Source organism: Ceratotherium simum, chromosome 31, assembly GCF_057802395.1.
Source record: "Ceratotherium simum simum isolate JZ-2026a chromosome 31, ASM5780239v1, whole genome shotgun sequence".
In the NCBI taxonomy this organism is placed as follows: domain Eukaryota; kingdom Metazoa; phylum Chordata; class Mammalia; order Perissodactyla; family Rhinocerotidae; genus Ceratotherium; species Ceratotherium simum.
This window is the reverse complement of record NC_141930.1, coordinates 26,843,389-26,863,377: the sequence shown is the minus strand read 5'-3', so window position 1 is coordinate 26,863,377 and position 19,989 is coordinate 26,843,389. Positions and strand designations below refer to the sequence as shown.

General features: G+C 36.1%; 1 protein-coding gene across 2 annotated transcripts in view; it reads left to right on the top strand.

The window, feature by feature from the left end:
* The window catches only part of SDCBP (syndecan binding protein), a 36,753-nt gene that overhangs the window by 5,734 nt on the left and 11,030 nt on the right, over positions 1 to 19,989 (top strand). For both annotated transcript variants that reach the window (XM_004435725.3, XM_087420535.1), the window contains 3 exons: positions 10,544 to 10,609; positions 14,928 to 15,009; positions 16,431 to 16,540. In XM_004435725.3, coding sequence (XP_004435782.1) covers positions 10,559 to 10,609; positions 14,928 to 15,009; positions 16,431 to 16,540 — 243 coding nt within the window. In that variant the 5' untranslated portion in view covers positions 10,544 to 10,558. Of the gene's footprint in view, positions 1 to 10,543; positions 10,610 to 14,927; positions 15,010 to 16,430; positions 16,541 to 19,989 lie in introns of those variants that run through there.

The window sequence follows — 19,989 nt, the reverse complement described above, 5'->3', positions numbered from 1 at the left end:
AGCTGAAATGCGTAACATCTTTGGGTATAACTAATTGTTCATCAACTATCATGGATGAAGTTGGAACATATTCCTGTTATAAATATTGTTCCAGATTTCAAATACATCTCTAATATGTTCTAGCTTATTGTTACGTTTGGTTCTTTTTCATGCACTTGTTTGTCAAAACACAATACTAATTCTACATTTCAAGTATATCTCTAATAGGTTCTGTCATTACTATCTGGTAATTTTTGTACTTGCATTGGCTCATGATTTTATTGAGAGGATGACTATCATCTTTGTTGTATATTTGCAAAGAATTTTCATTTATACTTTTATAAACACCAATTAAAATAAATTGTAATGAGTTTTTAGAAATTTGTCTACGTTACTGTTTCTTTCCAGTTACCTTTGTTTAAACACCTGCCTTCATTTGACCACTTACAAACCATATCAAGTAAATTTTGGTGTACACATATAAAAGATGAAAGAAGATGATAATACTCTTTTCGAAAAACAGGTTCTCCAGGGGCTTGTTTTAATATATTGCATGATAAAGTCCTTCCTTCTGAATGAATGAATGAAAAATCATATTTCTTTTATTAATCAGCAGTATATTGTTTACTCATTGATTCTTAAGTTTGACAACCTTCAGTTAGGATGTTGTCATCTGAAAATTTGGAGTCTTAGATTTGCTTATATGATCAATTTCCTCATTATCATAAGAGTCTAGAGTACAGCTACTTATCTGTTTGCATTTATTTTCCGATTTGTCCAATGAATGTTTTTGTCCTTCCGGTTTCTTCTCTCTACCGTCATAGGTGAAAAATTCCAAATTTTGTATTATGTTTAATGAATACTTTTTAGAAAAAAGGCTACAAAGATGGTGTCTCCAGACTTCATACGTTCTCGAAAGAGGATGCAGTACTTTGGGCAGTACAAACTGAAGGATGACATAATGTGATGATTTGTTTCACTATTACATCATCATTCTAGCTGATTTTATTTTTTGTTCCTGTTGCCATTTTAGTTTTTTTAGCATAGTTGGGAATAACTGATGAGTAATGATAAAATAATTTCTAGATCGATAAAATAGCAAAAATGTTTCAAGTTATAGGAGAAATAAGTTCACTAAGATCCCATAGTGGATCTTAGATTTATAAAAGGGCCCAATTGAACCCATGTGGTATTTGTAAGAGAGAATGATTTAACTCTATGTAAAGACTTTTTTTCCTATTTTTTCTTCTGAAGGTTTCTAATTCTAAGAAAGAACACAAGTCATGAAATAGAACTGCTGAAAAAAGAAACTCAAAAATTCAAATCGAGTCCATTAGACCCTGATGGTGTACAGGGTGTTACAGGGCTGATTTCTGGACCCTGCTCCAGACTCACTGTTTCAGTTTCTGGGGCTAAGACTCAGGAATCTGTGTTATCAATAAGATCTCCAGATTATCCTTATGGACTTAAAAGTTGAAGAAACACTGTTTTAGGACCTTAAGATGGTTTTTACTTTGCTACCATATGGTAGTACTCTAGGTTACTGCCCTGATGTGCATTTCAGTTGTCTCTTGTGTTCATTAAAAAAAAGTTTGTACCATTTTTCGTTTTACAATAATTGAAGCTAGTTTGTTACTCCTGTGTTTAAGGGAATAGTTTAATATGGTGCATTCCTATGAATATGATTTATGGGACTAGAATGTTCAAGCCTTTTGCTGTTGAAGAGTTATAGGAATATAGCTTATAGTAGCAGATATTTAAAGAACAAATGTGTCCTAAATCTTTTGCTTTACAGAAAAGATAATGTTGTTGATTTACTATATCATATGTCAAGCTGAGACCCTGGAAAGCAACTTAAGTTGGTGGCAGAGCTGGGACTAGGAGTTGGGTTTTTTTTGTTTTTGCACTGTACTTATTTAATTTTTTATTTTTTTAATTCAGATGTAGTTGACATATAACATCATATTAGTTTCAGCTGTACAACATAATGATTAGATATTTGTGTGTAATGTGAAATGATTACCACAGTAAGTCTAGTTAACATCCATCACCACACATAGTTAGAATTTTTTTTTCTTGTGATGAGCACTTTTAAGATTTACTCTCAGCAACTTTCAAATATACAACATAGTGTTATTAATTATAGTCATCATGCTGAACATTATATCCCCAGGATTTATTTGTCTTATAACTGGAAGCTTGTACCTTTTGACCTCCTTCACCCATTTCACCATCCCCTACCCTGCCTCTGGCTATCACCAATCTGTTCTCTGTGTCTGTCAGTTCTTTTTTTGTTGTTGTTATTTAGAGCCCACATGTAAGTGAAATCATATGGTATCTCACTTAGCATAGTGCCCTTGGGGTCCGTCCATATTGTTGCAAATGGCAAGATTTCCTTCTTTTTTATAGTTGAATAATATTCCTGCGTGTGTGTGTGTTACATTTTATTTATCCATTCATCTGTCGATAGACACTTAGGTTGCTTTCTTGTCTTGGCTATTATAACTAATACTGCAGTGAACATGAGAGTGCGGATATGTTTTCAGCGTAGTGTTTTTGTTTCCTTCAGATAAATACCCAGAAGGGGAATTGCTGGATCATATGGTAGTTGTATTTTTAACTTTGGGGGCAGTCTCCATACTCTTTTTTTATAGTGGCTGCACCAATTTACAGTCCCACCAGTGGTGCACAAATACTTATTTCTTGTCTTTTTTTTTTTTTTGCTGGGGAGGCTTTTCTCTGCGCTAACATCTATTGCTGCTCTTTTTTTTTTTTTTTCCTCCTGAAGCCCCAGTATATAGTTGTATGTTCTACTTGTAAGTTCTACTAATTCTGCTATGTGAGCTGCTGCCACAGTATAGCTACTGACAGACAAGTCGTGAGTTTCCACGCCTGAGAACCAAACCCAGGCTGCTGGAGTGGAGCATGCGAAACTTTAACCACTAGGCCATCAGGGCAGGCTTATATTTCTTGTCTTTTTGATAATAGCCATTCTAACAGATTCGAGGTGATATCTCATTGTGGTTTTGATTTGCGTTTCCCTGATGACTAATGATGTTAAGCACCTTTTCATGTATCTGTCGGCCATTTGTATGTCTTCTTTGGGAAAATGTCTATTCAGGTTCTCTGCCCACTTTTCTTTTTTTTTGGTGAGGAACGTTAGCCCTGAGCTACCATCTGTTGCCAGTCCTCCTCTTTTTGCTGAGGAAGATTGGCCCTGGGCTAACATCTGTGCCAATCTTCGTCTATTTTATATGGGATGTCGCCACAGCATGGCTTGACAAGCAGTGTGTCGGTCCACGCCTGGGGTCCAAACCTGCGAACCCCAGGCCGCCAAAGCAGGGTGCACGAACTTACCCTCTACGCCACTGGCCTGGCCCCTCTGCCCACTTCTGTCTTGGATTTTTTTTTTTGTTGCTATTGAGTTGTATGAGTTCTTTTTTTTTTTCCTGAGGAAGAATATCCCTGAGCTAACGTCTGTTGCCAGTCTTCCTCTTTTTGGGCTTGAGAAAGATCAGCCCTGAGCTAATGTCAGTGCCAGTCGTCCTCCAGTTTCTATGTGGGTCGCTGCCACAGCATGGCTGACGAGTAGTGTAGGTCCATGCCTGGGATCCAAATCTGTGAACCCAGGCTGCCGAAGCAGAGCATGCCGAACATAACCACTACGCCATGGGGCCAGCCCTTGTATGAGTTTCTTTGTTTATTTGGGTATTAACCCTTTATCAGACTTGTAAATATTTTTTCCCATTCAGTAGGTTGCCTTTTCAGTTTATTGATTGTTCTCTTTGTTGTGCAGAATCTTTTTAGTTTGATATAGTCTCACTTGTTTACTTTGCTTTTGTTGCCTTTGCTTTCCATGTTAAATCCAAAAAATCATCGCCAAGACCAGTGTCTAGGAGCTCACTGCCTGTGTTTTCTTCTAGGAGTTTTATGATTTCAGGTCTTATGTTCAAGTCTTTAATCCATTTTGAGTTGATTTTTATGTATGGTGTAAGATAGTGGTCCACTTTCATTCTTTTTGCGTGTGTCTGTCCAGTTTTCCCAACACCATTTGTTGAAGAGACTGTCCTTTCCCCATTTTATATTCTTGGTTCCTGTGACATAAATTAATTGGCTGTAAATGTGTGGGTTAATTTCTGAGTTCTCTGTTCTATTCTATCGATCTATGTGTGCTTTTAATGCTGGTACCATGCTGTTTTGATTATTATGGCTTTGTAATGTAGTTTGAAATCTGTAAGTATGATGCTTCCAGCTTTGTTCTTTTTCGAGATTGCTTTGGCTATTCAGGATCTTTTGTGATTCCATACAAATTTTAGGTTTGTTTTATCTATTTTTGTGAAAAATGCCATTGGAATTTTGATGGAGATTGCATTAAATCTATAGATTTTGGTTGTAAGGACATTTTAGTAATAGTAATTCATCCAATCTATGAGCATGGACTATGTTTCCATTTATTTGTGTCATCTTCAGTTTTTTTCATCAATGTCTTATAGTTTCAGTGTACACACTTTCACCTCCTTGGTTAAATTTATTTGTAGATATTTTATTCTTTTTGATCCAATTGTAAATGGGGTTGTTTTCTTAATTTCTGTTTCTAATAGTTTATTAGTGTATGGAAATGAAACTGATTTTTATATATTGACATTTGTATTTTGCGACTTTACTTAATTTATTAGTTCTGACAGTTTTTTGGTGGAGTGTTTGGGGTTTTCTATATATAACATCATATTACCTCCAAATAGAGTTTTACTTCTTCCTTTCCAATTCAAATGCCTTTTATTTCTTTTTTCCTTGCCTAATTGTTCTGTCTAGGACCTCCAATATTATGTTGAATAAAAGTGGAGAAAGTGGGTATTTTCTGTCTACATTTTTACTCCCCCTCTCCTATGTTTTATGTTTTTGATGTCACAGTTTACATCTTTTTATCTTGTGTGTCCCTTAACAAATTATTGTAGTTATAGTAGTTTTTACTTTTGTCTTTTAACCTTCGTAGTGGCTTTGTAAGTAGTGAATCCATGACCCTTAGAATGTTAAATTATTCTGAATTTTAGAATGTATTTACTCTTACCAGTGAGATTTATATTATGTTATGTTTTCCTGTTACTAATTAGCACCCTTTTGTTTCAGCTTAAACAAGTCCTTTTAACGTTTTTGTAAGGCTGGTCTAGTGGTGAAGAACTACATTAGCTTTAGCTTGTCTGGAAAATGCTTTATCTCTCCTTCAGTTCTGAAGGACAGCTTTGCCAGGCAGAGTATTCTGGGTGGCAGCTTTTTTCTTTCAGTATTTTGAGTATATCCTGCCACTCCCTTCTGGCCTGCGAAGTTTCTCCTGAAAAATTTGCTCGTAGTCTATGGGGATTTCCTTGTACGTAACAAGTTGTTTTTCTCTTGCTGTTCTTAAGATTTTCTCCTTGTCTTTAATTTTTGGCATTTTAATTATAATACGTCTTGGTGTGGGTCTCTTTGTGTTCATCTTGTTTGGAATTGCCTGGGCTTCCTGGATCTGGTTGTCTGTTTCCTTCCTCAGGTAAGGGAAGTTGTCAGTCATTATTTCTTTCAGTAAGTTTTCTACCCCTTTCTCTTTTCTACTTCTGAGACTCTTGTAATGTGACTGTTGGTCTTCTTGATATTGTCTCATAAGTCCCTTAAGTTACCTTGACTCTTTTTCATTTTTTTTTTCTGCTCTAATTGGTGGAGTCCCACTGCCCTGTCTTTGAGTTCACTGATCCTTTCTTCCACTTCGTCTAGTCTGCTATTGAACACTTCTGTTGTATTTTTCAGTTAAGTTATTGTATTCTTTGGCTTTGTGATTTCCGTTTGGTACTTTCTTATGTTTTCTTTATGTTTTGAAATTCTCACTTTGTTCATGCATTGTTCTCCTGAGTTCAGTGAGCATCTTTATGAATGTTATTTTGAGTTCTTTGTCAGGTAAATCATTTATCTCCATTTTATTAAAACTTTTTACTGAGATTTTTATCTTGTTCTTTCATTTGGAACAAATTCCTTTGTTCCTTCATTTTCCTTGATTCTCTGTGTCGATTTCAGTGATTAAGCCACCTCTCCTAGTCTTGAACAACTGGTCTCATGTAGGAGATGAACCTTATTGTTCAACCCTGCCTTAGTTCTTATTTGTCTCTCATACCTTTTTAATTGTCCAAGCAGCCTTCTTTATTCTCAGTGACTCCCAGTAGTTAAGGGTGTGCCAAGATCTGTCAGTGTCCCAAAGGGGAGGATCTCAGTCAGCACCTAGATGCTAGCTGATTGGAAGCTAAACCCTTAGGCAGTACCTTTTGTGTGTGTGTGTGTGGTATTAGACTTTTTTCTTAACTGATGTCTTAGTAGTTTATGACATTGTGAAATTTTAGTTGTACATAATTGTCAGTCATCATGTAAATGCTTCCTTTCACCCCTTGTGCCTACCCCCCTTGCCCTGGTAACTGCCAAACAGTTCTTTATGTCCATGTGTTAGTTTATCTTCCACATATGAGTGAAATTATGTGGTGTTTGTCTGGCTTATTTCACTTAACATAATATTCTCCAGCTCCATCCATGTTGTTGCAGATGGGACAATTTTTTCTTTTTCTTATGGCTGAGTAGTATTCCATTGTGTATATATATACGTCTTCTTTATTCATTTATTATTCAAGGGACACTTGGGTTGCTTCCACTTCTTGGCTATAGTGAATAATGCTGCAACGAACATAGGGATGCATAAGCCTCTTTGGATTGTTGATTTCAGGTTCGTTGGATAGATACCCAGTAGTGGGATAGCTGGATCATAGGGTATTTCTATTTTTAAATTTTCAAGGAATCTCCATACTGTTTTCCATAGAGGCTGCACCAGTTTGCATTCCTACCAGCTGTGTATGAGGGTTCCCGTTTCTCCACAGCCTCCCCAGCATTTGTTGTTCTTTGTCTTGGTGATTATAGCCATTCTAACAGGTGTAAGGTGATATCTTAGTATAGTTTTGATTTGCATTTCTCTGATGCTTAGTGATGTTGAACATCTTTTCATGTGCCTATTGGCCATATGTATATCTTTCTTGGGAAAGTATCTGTTCATAATCTCTGCCCATGTTTTGATTGTGTTGTTTGTTTTTTTGTTGTTCAGTTGTGTGAGTTCTTTATATATTATGGAGATTAACCCCTTGTGAGATAATATGATTTGCAAATATTTTCTCCCAGCTGGTGGGTTGTCTATTCATTTTGATCCTGGTTTCATTTGCCATGTAGAAGCTCGTTAATCTGATGAAGTCCCACTTGTTTATTTTTTCTTTTGTTTCTCTTGTCTGAGTAGACGTGGAATCTGAAAAGATCCCTTTATGACTGATGTCAAATGGTGTACAGGCAGCACGTTTTAAATCATGTAAATATATCTCTTTCAGGGGAAGACTGGGAGATGGGTGTTTCTGTTTGTTACCTCTGCACTGTGTCCTGGAGTGATAGTTAATTCTTTCTTTCTTTGTTACTGTCCTGTTGAACCCCTGACTGAGGTTATCAAAGGTGCCCTCACAGAAGTGGCTCTTGACTAGGATTTTGATCCACAAGTCCTAGAAGGATATTCCATGAAGAGGAAGCAGCCTTTGCAAAGATATGGAGGCACAGCAGCACTTGATCTGTGTGAGAAATAGCAAGTAGTTTGTGGATAGAACATTGTAATACCTGGAAACAAATTGGATGAAACAAATTGGGTGAAATGAGGTCAAGAAAATAGTTTGAGCTAAAGTCATTGAGAAATCCTTTGTATTTTAGAAGAATGGTGAGAGTTAATTCAAGTCAGCATGCTTAGAGCAAATCTGAAACTAAGTTTAAATAACAAGTATATGTTGGGGTGATATTTGTTATTTTAAAAAAATTCTCAAAAGCCCATTTCTCCTCTAGGCTTGAGTGTCTGAATATGAGTGACTTCAGAGTTGTTCAGATAATTTCAGTTAGTATTTGTTTGAAGGAAAGCTTCTATGGGGAAAAAATTTTAGAAAACTACTCATCGAGTTTTGAAATGAACCACTCATCCAGTTTGTTTTTCATGAGGAAAATGGGATCTTGTATGTAGCCAGTGGCAGAACGAAAAATAGAACCCCAAAATATAAATTGTATTAGATTACCAGTCAACATTTGTTCCGATGAATTTAAAATGATTTTGGTTGTAATGTTGATAAAATTGTTGAAAGTTTAAATAACCTGTGTTTAAGGGGAAAGCTGCTAGGGAACTAGTATTGGTGAGGATGTGGAGAAATTGGAACCCTCCCTCCTGTGTTGCTGATGGGAATGTAAAATGATGCAGTCACTTTGGAAACCAGTTTGGCAGTTCCTCAAAAAGTTAAACATAGTTTCAGTGTGACCTAGTAATTCTACTCTTAACTATATACCAAGAGAATTAAACATATATGTTTACACAAAAATTTGGAGGTAAATGTTTATTAGCAGCATTATTCATAATAGTCAAAATTCATAGTAGTCAAAAAGTGTAAAACAATCCAAAATGTCATTGAGTGGTGAATGGATATCCAAAATGCGGCACATCCATACAGTGGGATATTATTCAGCCATAGAAAGGAATGAAGTGCTGGTAGTTGCTACAGCGTGGGTGAACCTCAAAAGCATTATACTGCCTGAAAGAAAAGGCCACATGTTCTCTGATTCTATATTAAATGTCCAGAATAGGCAAATTGAGAGGCAGAAAGTAGATTCGTAGTTGCCTGGAGCTGAGGGGAGGGAAGAATGGGGAGGCATGGTGTTTCTTTTTGAGATGATGGAAACTTTTTAATAATAGATGGTAGAGATGGTTGCACAACTCTGAGTATACTCAAAACTACTGAATTGTGTACTTTAAAAGAGTGAATTTTATGGTATGTGAAGTGTATCAATTTAAAAAAAAACTGTTGTTATTCAGCATCCAACCAAGAGACAGAAATCGTGTAGTGATTTGAACAGTGACAATTTAATGTACAGAATTCTTAACTATAAGATGATTGAAGAGACAGGGATTGGCTAGTAAGAAGTAAAGAGAACTTGAATAAATACAGGAAGAGCAAATTTAATAAGTATCTACTCACCCCGAGGCTGAGATAGAGTGCCCCAGGAAGATCCAGGCCTTGTTGGAGAGAGTGCAGCCGTCGCTCAGTGGATGGTGAAGTTTCTGAGATACCGAACTTACTGAAAATTCTCTCTTTGGGGTGCTGGGGGACACCATCCACAGGGAGGTGCCGCACTTTGGAACTCACTGCAAGCCAAATGAGGGGTTGCTAGGGAAAGTTGCTCATGGAGAGATGCCTTGCTAGTGGCACCATGCTGGGAAGCTGCTCAACAGAGGGTGGGGCCAGTGTTGGCTGCTGTGCGCAGCAGGAGCTGGGTATTTAGGAAGCTGCTTCCTGCAAGAGCAGGATGCTGGAGAAGCAGGTACTGCAGGAGCCTGGCTGAAGTGGTACACTGGAACCTGGAAGAGAAGACCCTTTCTCTCTCAGTGTACCTGCTCCTCCCCCTGTGACAAAGGTTAACATCATGCCACCTGGCAAAAGAGCAATATTTAAAGGGCCCAACTCCGTTTTTGCAGAGCAGCCAGTAATAGGTGGATTAGGAGATGGGAGGTAATAATTGATGATAGCCAGCTCAAGAACTTATATCAAACTCTGTACCAACTTAGGATATATTTGGTTTTGTTGGGTTTAAAGAAAATATCAGGTATTCATTTCAGCATAGCTTAACAAAATTTCAAAGTACATAGCTTTGTGATACTTTTAGAGAACTTTGTTTTAAATTACAGTCATGAGCTGCATAACGACATTTGAGTCGATGATGGTCCTAATTTACAACGGTGGTCCCATAAGATTAGTACCATATAGCCTAGGTGTGTAGTAGGCTATACCATCTAGGGTTGTATAAATACACTCTGTGATGTTTGCATGATGAAATTGCCTAACGACGCATTTCTCAGAACGTAGCCCCATCGTTAAGCGACACATGACTCTCCAAAAAGCAAAATTCATGGTCACTAGAAACATTGAACAATATAGAAATGTTTAAAATGTAAAAATATTCCTATTATTGCTAAGTCTCTTACTATGTATTTCATGCACGTCTTCTGAAGATAAAACTATTGTTAATGGTGTATATTGTTTTTTCTATATACATATATGTATATGTATATTTTTTAGTAGTTATAGAGGTTTTATAGACATTGCATGTGAGCTGTTTTAGGTTTTTATTAGAAGGATATAACCCTCACTCAGTTGCCAAGCACTTGTGTAAACTAGGTAAGTCGCATAGCCATTCTCTTTGATTTTCTAAACTTTTGAAATGAAGGGACTTTTACTTGAAGGGAAGTTTAAAATCTGTAATGGATTTAGTTTGATATAGTAGTAAGGGAGGGAGAGGTAGTTAGGTAAGAGTTAACAATTTTTAGTATAGCCTAGATGTTCATATTTTTCCATGTGTTTTGCAATTTAAATGTTTCTATTGTTTTAAACATCTACACATGTTTATGTGTACATTGCTGGCTACACATGCTAGTTAAACTTCCATGAAATTTGAATCATAGAAATTTTTTTTTTTTATTTTTCTTTAGAAAAATCCTGCAAAAATGTCTCTGTACCCATCTCTTGAAGACCTGAAGGTAGACAAAGTAATTCAGGTATGTTTAAGTTGTTTAAGTACTGGTTTTTTTTTCCATACACTATGCCATACATTCTAGTTATAGATGAAGTGAAGCAAGAAACGTAAATAGCAGATGTATTTGTTCATTTCTACACTTCATAAACTTTTTTTCAGTTTATTGAAGACTGAAAAGTTACAGAAAAGGTAGCGATTCTTTTTCATTTCACTATGAATTAACGGGCATGGTGTATTTTTTCTTTAAAACTAGACTTAAACTCTTCGAAGATAGCTTGATTTTATTTAAAATTTAAATTAAATACAACATATTTAAGTTGGTAAAATAGACTCCAACGTTTTAGACATTCATAGTTCTGTTCAAAATTAGTGCATTGTTCTCTTGGATCTTCAGGTATGACCAGTGTTTAAAATTCTTTGCCTTCTCTTCGAAGTTAACGATTACAGGAATAGTGAAGTCCCTGCTGTGTTTAGAAGTGGTAGTGTGACAGCAGAGGGATTTATTTCCTTTTAGATGTGAGAGGCAGACATTTCACGTGTTCATGCTCTAAATGACTATGTTAAAGATTATAGTATTTCTAATTTCATTAAGTCAAAAATTTTGTAGTCCTTCATGTAAGTATTAGTTCTGAAGATGCTTCTGCTTAAGAAGAAGGTTTGGGATTGAGATCAATTCTTGCCATTTTGTAAAGTTTTATTGTTCTTATTAACGGGAGATAATTTGTAGTATTTAATGAACCCATCTTGTTTCCAGTTTACTTTCAACTTGATTTCTTATAAACTCAGAAGTTTTTCAGCTATAGTTTATTCTTTTAATTTGACAAGATAAACTCCCTGTTGTACTTCTTTATTTCTAGAATCTTTTAAATATGATAAATACGATGAAATTCTTTTTGAGTTGTTTAGTACTTCAGAGCTTCTTATCCTAAAGATCATTTTACTTGAGGCCTTGGCACCTTAGTATACTCTGATATTTACTTCTTAATAATTATCTAATGAGCATAAAAAGTTTATTACAAATTTGTGAGAAGTCTTAACCTCAAGAATACAAGTGTTTTTTAGGCAAAATGTTGACCTTTTTAGGGTGGAAAAAACCTGGCAATAATAGTAACAAATGTGTGGCTGGAGTTATTAACCTTGTAGCAATGACTAGAAAATATGGGAGGAGATCATGAACACACATTTTCCATCATAGATCCACTGCGGACATTAAATGTGGTTTGTAAAATCTCTGCAATCTACTGTTCTGCTGCCAAGGCTTTGATGCCTCCCAGTTTTAAGTGGTCTGTTCAATCATCTTAAATGCTCTATCACATCTTTCTTCAGTATTTTGTCAGTATTTTCCCATATGGTTTTTATTTCCACAAGGTTTATCTGAACAAGCACGCGGTCTTTTTAAGAAATTTTTTCTGAAATATTTAGCATTCAGGAATAACAAACCATTAATATGACATCAGAGCCCTAAGTGATAAGGATTTGCAGATAGATCTGAAAGAATGAGTGATGAATCTCTGTTTTCATCCTTTTTTGTTAGTTTTTATGGAATTAAACTCTAAATTGACCATAGTTGACTGAGCAGAGGTTTTTGATTTTGAAAACAGCAGAAAAAGAAGGAAAGAGTTGATATTGACAAATGTTGGATTGGAAAATAAAGAGGGCTACAAGTTATATCAGACGACCTCTTTAAGGAGAAGCAAATTATGTGAATATTCTCATTAGAAGACGTTTTGTGGTTCCAAGCAGAAAGCTAGCTACTCGGAGATGAGATATAGCAGTGAGTAAGGAGGGGAAACATGGGGTTTTTATTCTCACTGGATTTAAAAATATTCCTAACCTAGCCACTACAGTCTTGGGCTATATATTTTTTTTTTCCTTGATTTTTTACGGTAGGTGATTTTGTTTTTGTTCTTGAGTTGCCCCTGCAAAAGTAGTTTTCATTTCTAATCTTTTGGCCTCTTACACCACAGCAGAGCTAAATTGCAGCAGTGAACTGGCAGTTCGTATTTTGTTCAGTAGCCATTAGGCTGTGGCTTTCAGCATCATATAATCCCTGAACCTCTCTATCCATTATGAATCCTTAGCAGGAGCCTGTAGTCGCTATACCTATACAAAATAAGCTTTTAAGAAACAGCGATATAGAGACCCAGTGCTCATCAGTTACCTAACACAGTGAGCAGAGGTTGACACTGGTGGCTGCATGAACATCGTCTCTCCACATGCTTTCTGTGATGGCAGGAACAACATGCCAGTAACTGTGTGCTCCTTGGGCAACCCCCCCTCCCTTTTTTTTTTTTTTTTTAATAGTTTGAGATTTCAAGTAAGTGTGAAATAATTTGCTACATTTAATAGCTCATAGTCCTTCAGCCCTTGTTGTACCATCTTTCTTTTGTTGTATTTTTACTACAGATTACATAATAATTAAATATATAACTTTGCAGAGAGCTTTGTATATATATTATTTCAGTATTCTTTGGATAAGAACAAGAGCAATGAATGAAAAAAAAAAGAAAATAATAACCAATGTAAAAGGGAACCATTTTTTTAAATTAATAAATTCTATTTAGAATAGTTGTTAGGTTCACAGCAAAGTTGAATGGAAAGTACAAAGAGTTTCCATCTTACCCGTTCCCCTCCCACTCCCCACAATGCACATCCTCTCCCACTATCAACATCCCCCCCAGAGTGGTACGTTTGTTACAGTTGATTAACCTACACTGACATATTATTAACACCCAAAGTCCATAGTTTACATTAGGGTTCACTCTTGGTGATGTACACACTATTGGGTTTGACAAATGTATAATGACATAGCCATCATTATAGTATCCTATAGAGTACTTTCACTGCTCTAAAAATCCTCTGTGCTCTGTCTCTTCTTCCCTCTCTCCCCACTAATCCCTGGCAACTGCTGATCTTTTTACTGTCTCCATGGTTTTGCCTTTTCCACAATGTCTTATGGTTGGAATCATATAGTATTCAGCCTTTTCAGATTGGTTTCTTTCACTTAGTAATATACATTTAAATTTCCTTTGTGTCTTTTCATGGCTTGATAGCTCATTTCTTTTTAGTGCTGAACAGTATTTTTTTTTCTTAAAGATTATCCAAGAAGTAATCCACTGGCCACTAGCTCCTTTTGGCTGATAGCTGGTGAAAGAACTTTCAAAATTTAACATACTTTGAATTTGTGGATTATTATTTAAAATTATACAGATTTTCATGCGTTTTATCTCAATTTAGAATATGACAAATTATGACAATAAATATTAAAGAATGACTCAGTAACAAGCATATGAGAACATTTACAATCCAAATGAGTGAGGTACCATTTAATACTTTCATAGGCTGTACTTATTAAATTAAGCTTCCATCTCTCTGAGCATCTTTAGGACTGCTCTTAGCATTAATATCGGGGCTAGATTGAGATATAGGTCTAAACTTCATTACTTAATCAACGTATTTCCAATTAAATAAAAAGTGGTATTAGAGATGGCTCATACAACTTACTACCAACCTTGTCTCTAAATGATATATGGCTATTTCAGAAACTCAGATCTATCTGTAAAGGAAAAAGGATTTCCGTCAGTGGAATACTTAACTATGACATGGGCTATGAAGGCAGCCCTGAGAAGAGTTCCTGGCGTGCTTGAGCATGAGTAGCACTGATACGTATATACATTGTCAAAGTGATTTTGGCAAGTTTAACAGTTATGAATTACATTATTTTTATCATCATTGTTTTATGTCAGTGATAAAATATGTTTTGCATACTTTGTAGTATTTTTGTATTTAGTACAGCGTAACCCTTTCTTATACTTGCTAAAATGACAATAAAGATTATTTCAGGGAGATATACTAAAATCACAAAATAAATATTAGCAACTTAAGGGTTTAAATTTTTAGGTGTTTTTCTAATATGTGACTTTTCATTTGAATGTGGGTGAGCTTTTTTCTTTATGCAAATAAAGTGTTTTTACTTAGATTAATTAGTAAAAGAATAATGAAAATGTAAAAATGTAGCCATCCATTTTATAGTGAATTTTGAAAATATTTATTAATTTGCAGCAGCACTGTGAAATGTTGGTTATAAGATGTGTAGAATGGTACTTAGTCAAGTTTTATATGATAGTGTTAAAATATTTAGAATATGAAATATATTTTTGATTTGCAGTTTTTTTTGAAAAATATATGGCTGAAGTGTTTGAAATTAAACTTTCTTGAATAAAACTTTAGTGTTTTAGTTTCTTTTTGGAAGTACTGAGTTTAACTTATAAATTACATAAGAATTTTAAATAACCATATAAATAGCATTGTTGTTACAATTTTCTTCTTTTCTTTTTCAGGCTCAAACTGCCTTTTCTGCAAACCCTGCCAACCCAGCAATTTTGTCTGAAGCTTCTGCTCCTCCCATCTCTCAAGATGGAAGTAGGTTTATACTTTGAACAGAAATATTTGTTAAGCCTTCTTTTGCTAAAATAGGGAATCCAAGATATTTTTTTAAACATGCAGCATAAAATTGGTGGCTAAAGCTCTAATAGTACGAAGAAAAAAATATTCATTTCAAAAAATAACCCTTTAATCAAGAAAGTGAACTATGAATATAAAGATGTGTTTGATGGCTTAATGAAAACTAAGTTAATTAAATTAAATTTCAGCCCTCACAAGTCCCTAACTTATGACTGATTCGTTTATGAAAAAACCTTATACGTGAAGTATGCCCCATGCTACTGCTCTTCAACTTCCTGAACTGTCTTCTATCTTTTGCGGAATTGGGAGGGTGAAATTTCCAACCACCTCCTTTTCGGGGAGCTTCCCAAATCCTGGAATCTCTCCCCAATCTCCATACTCTTCTCTTTGGTCCCTTTTCCGTCTAAATTCATAGGGATTCAGGACACAGCCCCTAAATAATACGACCTAAGATATAAATAGGTTTTTGTGGACTGTCGTAACTATGTATAGCATTATTTCTTTAGAAAATCCATTTTAAGTTATAAATCTTGTAAAACAGAGTTTTGGGAAATAGTACTTAACTCTACTACTAAGTTAAATACTGTTAGTATTTAACTGTACTGTTTCCAAGATTTCATTGGAATGTGGTTAACATTCTTAAAAGATGACACTTAGGGACCGGCCCCGTGGCTTGGTGGTTGAGTGCGCGCGCTCCGCTGCTGGCAGCCCGGGTTCGGATCCCGGCCGCGCACCGACGCGCCGCTTCTCCAGCCGTGCTGAGGCCGAGTCCCACATACAGCAACTAGAAGAATGTGCAACTATGACATACAACTATCCACTGGGGCTTTGGGGGAAAAATAAATAAATAAAATTATAAAAAAAAAAAAAAAAGACACTAAAGAAATTTACAAGTTTTGTTTTTTTTGTTTTTTGTAGTACAGAAGAATCATTTTGTAGCCATGTTTACTAAATGAGGTTATAAAGTAGTGGGCTTGACAGTAGACATTTTGGTCAGTTGTTCTGAATTGAGAATCAGCAGTTTACTTACAAAACTGCTAAGTAGGTAGGTTTATTTTAAGAAAAAGGAAAGGGAAGATAGCTTATTTGGAAAATTTATCTGTACTCTTGAGTATTTAGAAATCTGTGGTTATTTCAGTTCAGATGTCTTCATATTTTATGACTTTTACCTTAAACTTTTTCTGTTTTTCATTTCTAGTTGTCATTATAGAGATAGGGTGGTGCTTTTCCAGATTCCTAATTAAAATTCATCCTAGATTTTATAAGTTAAATGTAATTTTTTTAACACAAGTATAAGCCCACAATAACTACAGTTTTCATTTGAATATCCTACCCATGTTTTTTCTTTATTCATTCATTCATTTACTTATTTGTATTAGATCTCTATCCTAAACTGTATCCGGAGCTCTCTCAGTACATGGGCCTGAGTTTAAACGAAGAAGAAGTACGTGCAAATATGGCCATGGTCGCTGGAGCACCAGTTCAGGGGGTATGTACAGTGTAATTAATTTTGAATTATATAAAATCATACTTTACAAATAGATATGAGCTCTCCTCATTGTGGCTGACTCACAAGTTTATAACTTTAGTATTGACCTCTCTTGTCAGAAATTTTAGACTGCCTTCTGGATATCACTTCTTAAATAGTCTACTTCTTTTGTGCTATTACCACTTTTAGTTCTAATTTATTAGGAGTTAAAGATTCAGATGCCATTGACTAGTCCATTCTCCTTTGACTTCTGCATTTAGTCAGTTACTAAAACTTAGTGAATCTGTCTCTACCATTTTGCTTGTATTCATTTTATTCATTCTAGTCCTACTATAACCCTGTTCAGGGTTTCCATACTTCTAGATTATTACAGTAGTCTCTTACATTTCCTCTAGTAACTTCTTATAGAAGATGAATCATTCTGAAGTACAAGTCTTTCATATCTTTTTTACTCGTAATTTTTTAACATTCTGAAGTCTAAACCTCCTTCTGATTAGACTCCACATTCTAGGCTTAAATATAATGTATCTCACAGCCTTTTATTAAGGTCATTGTTATAAGACCATAGCACTTTATCGCACCTACTATAATTATAGTTAGTTACTTCATGAGGACAGGGTCCCATGTCTATCTTGTTGCCACAACCCCAGTGCTTAATACAGTACCCGGTATCTATTTATTTACCAAGTATGTATTGAAAACTTGCTTGTATCAGTTAGGGTCTAGTTGGGAAAACAGAAATCACAGTTGATATTTCAACAGAGATAATTTAAGAAATTAGACAAAGAGCTTAAAGAATTGAAAAAAGCAAAAATGGAACACAGATGTAATTGCCTCCATGGACATCGGTAACACAGGGAAGAGGTTGGAGTTATCAGAACGTAGAAGCTTGGGGAAGAGCTCCCTGGAGCTGGACCTCTGACCTTGGAGGAGGGACACTGCTTTCAGTGGTAGTACCTCTGAAGGGTTGCAGTGAGGCTGGTGCTGGGAGTGTCAGTAAACGCTGGAGAATGGAGTCCATTGCTGCCACCATGGTTAAGGGCTAGATCCAGGCAATGCTGACGGGAATCGGAAGCAAACAGGAAGGAACAAGGTACTTGTCCCTCCTCCAGCCTTCCAGTCTCCCTCTAGTGTGTCACGTGGTGGATGCTAACCAGAAACGCGCCAACAAAAGAAAAGGTGATTTGCACACTTCAAGCCCCAGCTTCACCAAGTAGAGTCTAGAAGGGTGGTTTGGAGCTGACAGTAACTTAATACCTGGTCCTACCTACTCCTTTGACTACTCACTACATCCACACACTTCTACAAATATTTTAACTTCATATGACAGCAATAACAGCTTTATAGTTTCCCCTTAAAAGATGCAATTCTTCATATAATTGAAGTTCAGCAAACTTGTTCTATTAAGGGACCCATAGTAAGTATTTTAGGCTCTTCGCTGGCCATATATAGTCTCTGTTGCATGTTCTTCTTGTTTTCTTTGTTTCCAACCTTTTAGAAATATAAAAATCATTCTTACCTCAGGTGTACAAAATCAAGTCAGTTACGTCTGATATAATGAAGTTACTCTTACCCTTTCCCCAAAATAGAATGACACCAGTTATCGTGGCCATCTCTGGGCAGTGGTCTATGATCCATTACTATGTGATGCTAATTACCTCTTTAAGCACAGTCATGCACCACATAATTACATTTTGATCAATGACAGACCACATATATGACAGTGGTCTCATGAGATTATAATGGAGATGAAAAATTCCTGTCACCTAGTGACATCGTAGCCATCATAATGTTGTAGCAAGAGAAAAGGAAACTGCAGGAGATGAAAAAGAAGAAGAACCCCTAAGAAAATTCAGAGTGAAGGGTTTAGCAGAAGCTTTTGCAGACCTCAACAGGCTGCTTAAAAAGTTTGAAAACATGGACCCCAGAACCAAAAGATTTTCATTAATAGGAATGTTCATGGTGCATTATTTGCTTACAAGCAAATCTGTGATGGAAAAGAGCAAACCAAGCAAACCACCATGGACATATTTCTGAAAAGAGTGACCCCTCCTCAGGAAGAGCCTCAGGCAGGTCCTTCAGGAGGTATTCCAGAAGAAGGCATTGTTATCATGGGAGATGACAGCTCCATGTGTGTTATTGCCCTGAAGACCTTCCAGAGGGACAAGACATGGAGGTGGAAGACAGTGATACTGATGATCCTGACCCTGTGTAGGCCAAGGCTGATGTGTGTGTTTGTGTCTTAGTTTTTAACAAAAGTTTAAAAAGTAAGAAAAAAAAAAATTTAAAAATAGAAAAAAGCTTATAGAATAAGCATATAAAGAAATAAAATATTTTGATAAAATATTTTTGTATAGCTGTTCAATGTGTTTTTTAAGCTAAGTGTTATTACAAAAGAGTCAAAAAGGTTAAAAAAATTTGAAAAGTTTATAAAGTAAAAAAGTTATAGTAAGCTAAGGTTAATTTAGCCAGCCTTGGTGGTCTAGTGGTTAGGATTTGGTGCTCTCACCACTGTGGCCCGGGTTCGTTTCCCAGCCACGGAACCCCACCACCGTCTGTTGGTTGTCACACTGTGGCGGCTGTGTGTTGCTGTGATGCTGAAAGCTATGCCACCACTATTTCAAATACCAGTAGCGTCACCCATGGTGGACAGGTTTCAGCAGAGCTTCCAGACTAAGACAGACTAGGAAGAAGAATCTGGCCACCCACTTCCGAAAAAATTGGCCGTGAAAACCCTATGAATAGCAGTAGAGCATCATCTGACGTAGTGCTGAAAGGTGAGAGGATGGCGCAGAAACACCGGGCAGGGTTCCTCTGCTGTACACAGGGGCGCTAAGAGTCAGAATTGACTTGATGGCACTAACAACAAAGATTAATTTATTATTAAAGAAAAGTATCTTTTTATACATTTAGTGTAGACCAAATGTACAGTGTTAATAGAGTCTACAGTAGTGTACAGTAATGTCCTAGGCCTTCACATTCACTCACCACTCACTGACTCACCCAGAGCCACTTCCAGTCCTGCAAGCTCCATTCATGGTAAGTGCCCTATATAGGTGTACCATTTTTTATCTTTTATACCATATTTTTATTGTACCTTTTCTGTGTTTAAATGTTTAAATACACAAATACCATTATGTTACAATTGCCTGTAGTATTCAGTACAGTAACATGCTGTACAGGTTTGTAGCCTGGGAGCAGTAGGCTATACCATCTAGGTTTGTGTAAGTACACTCTCTCATGTTCACACGACGACGAAATCGCATAATGATGCATTTCTCAGAACATACCCTGTTGTTAAGTGACCACTGACTGTATTCACATTACCTGCTGAATATTTTTAACCTAAAGACAAAAGTATAAAGTTAACCACTACCAACAATTCATGTTGGTAATTCATTAAGGTAAAAGGAAGTAGGGAGGAACAAAAAGACTAATTGCTGTATTTA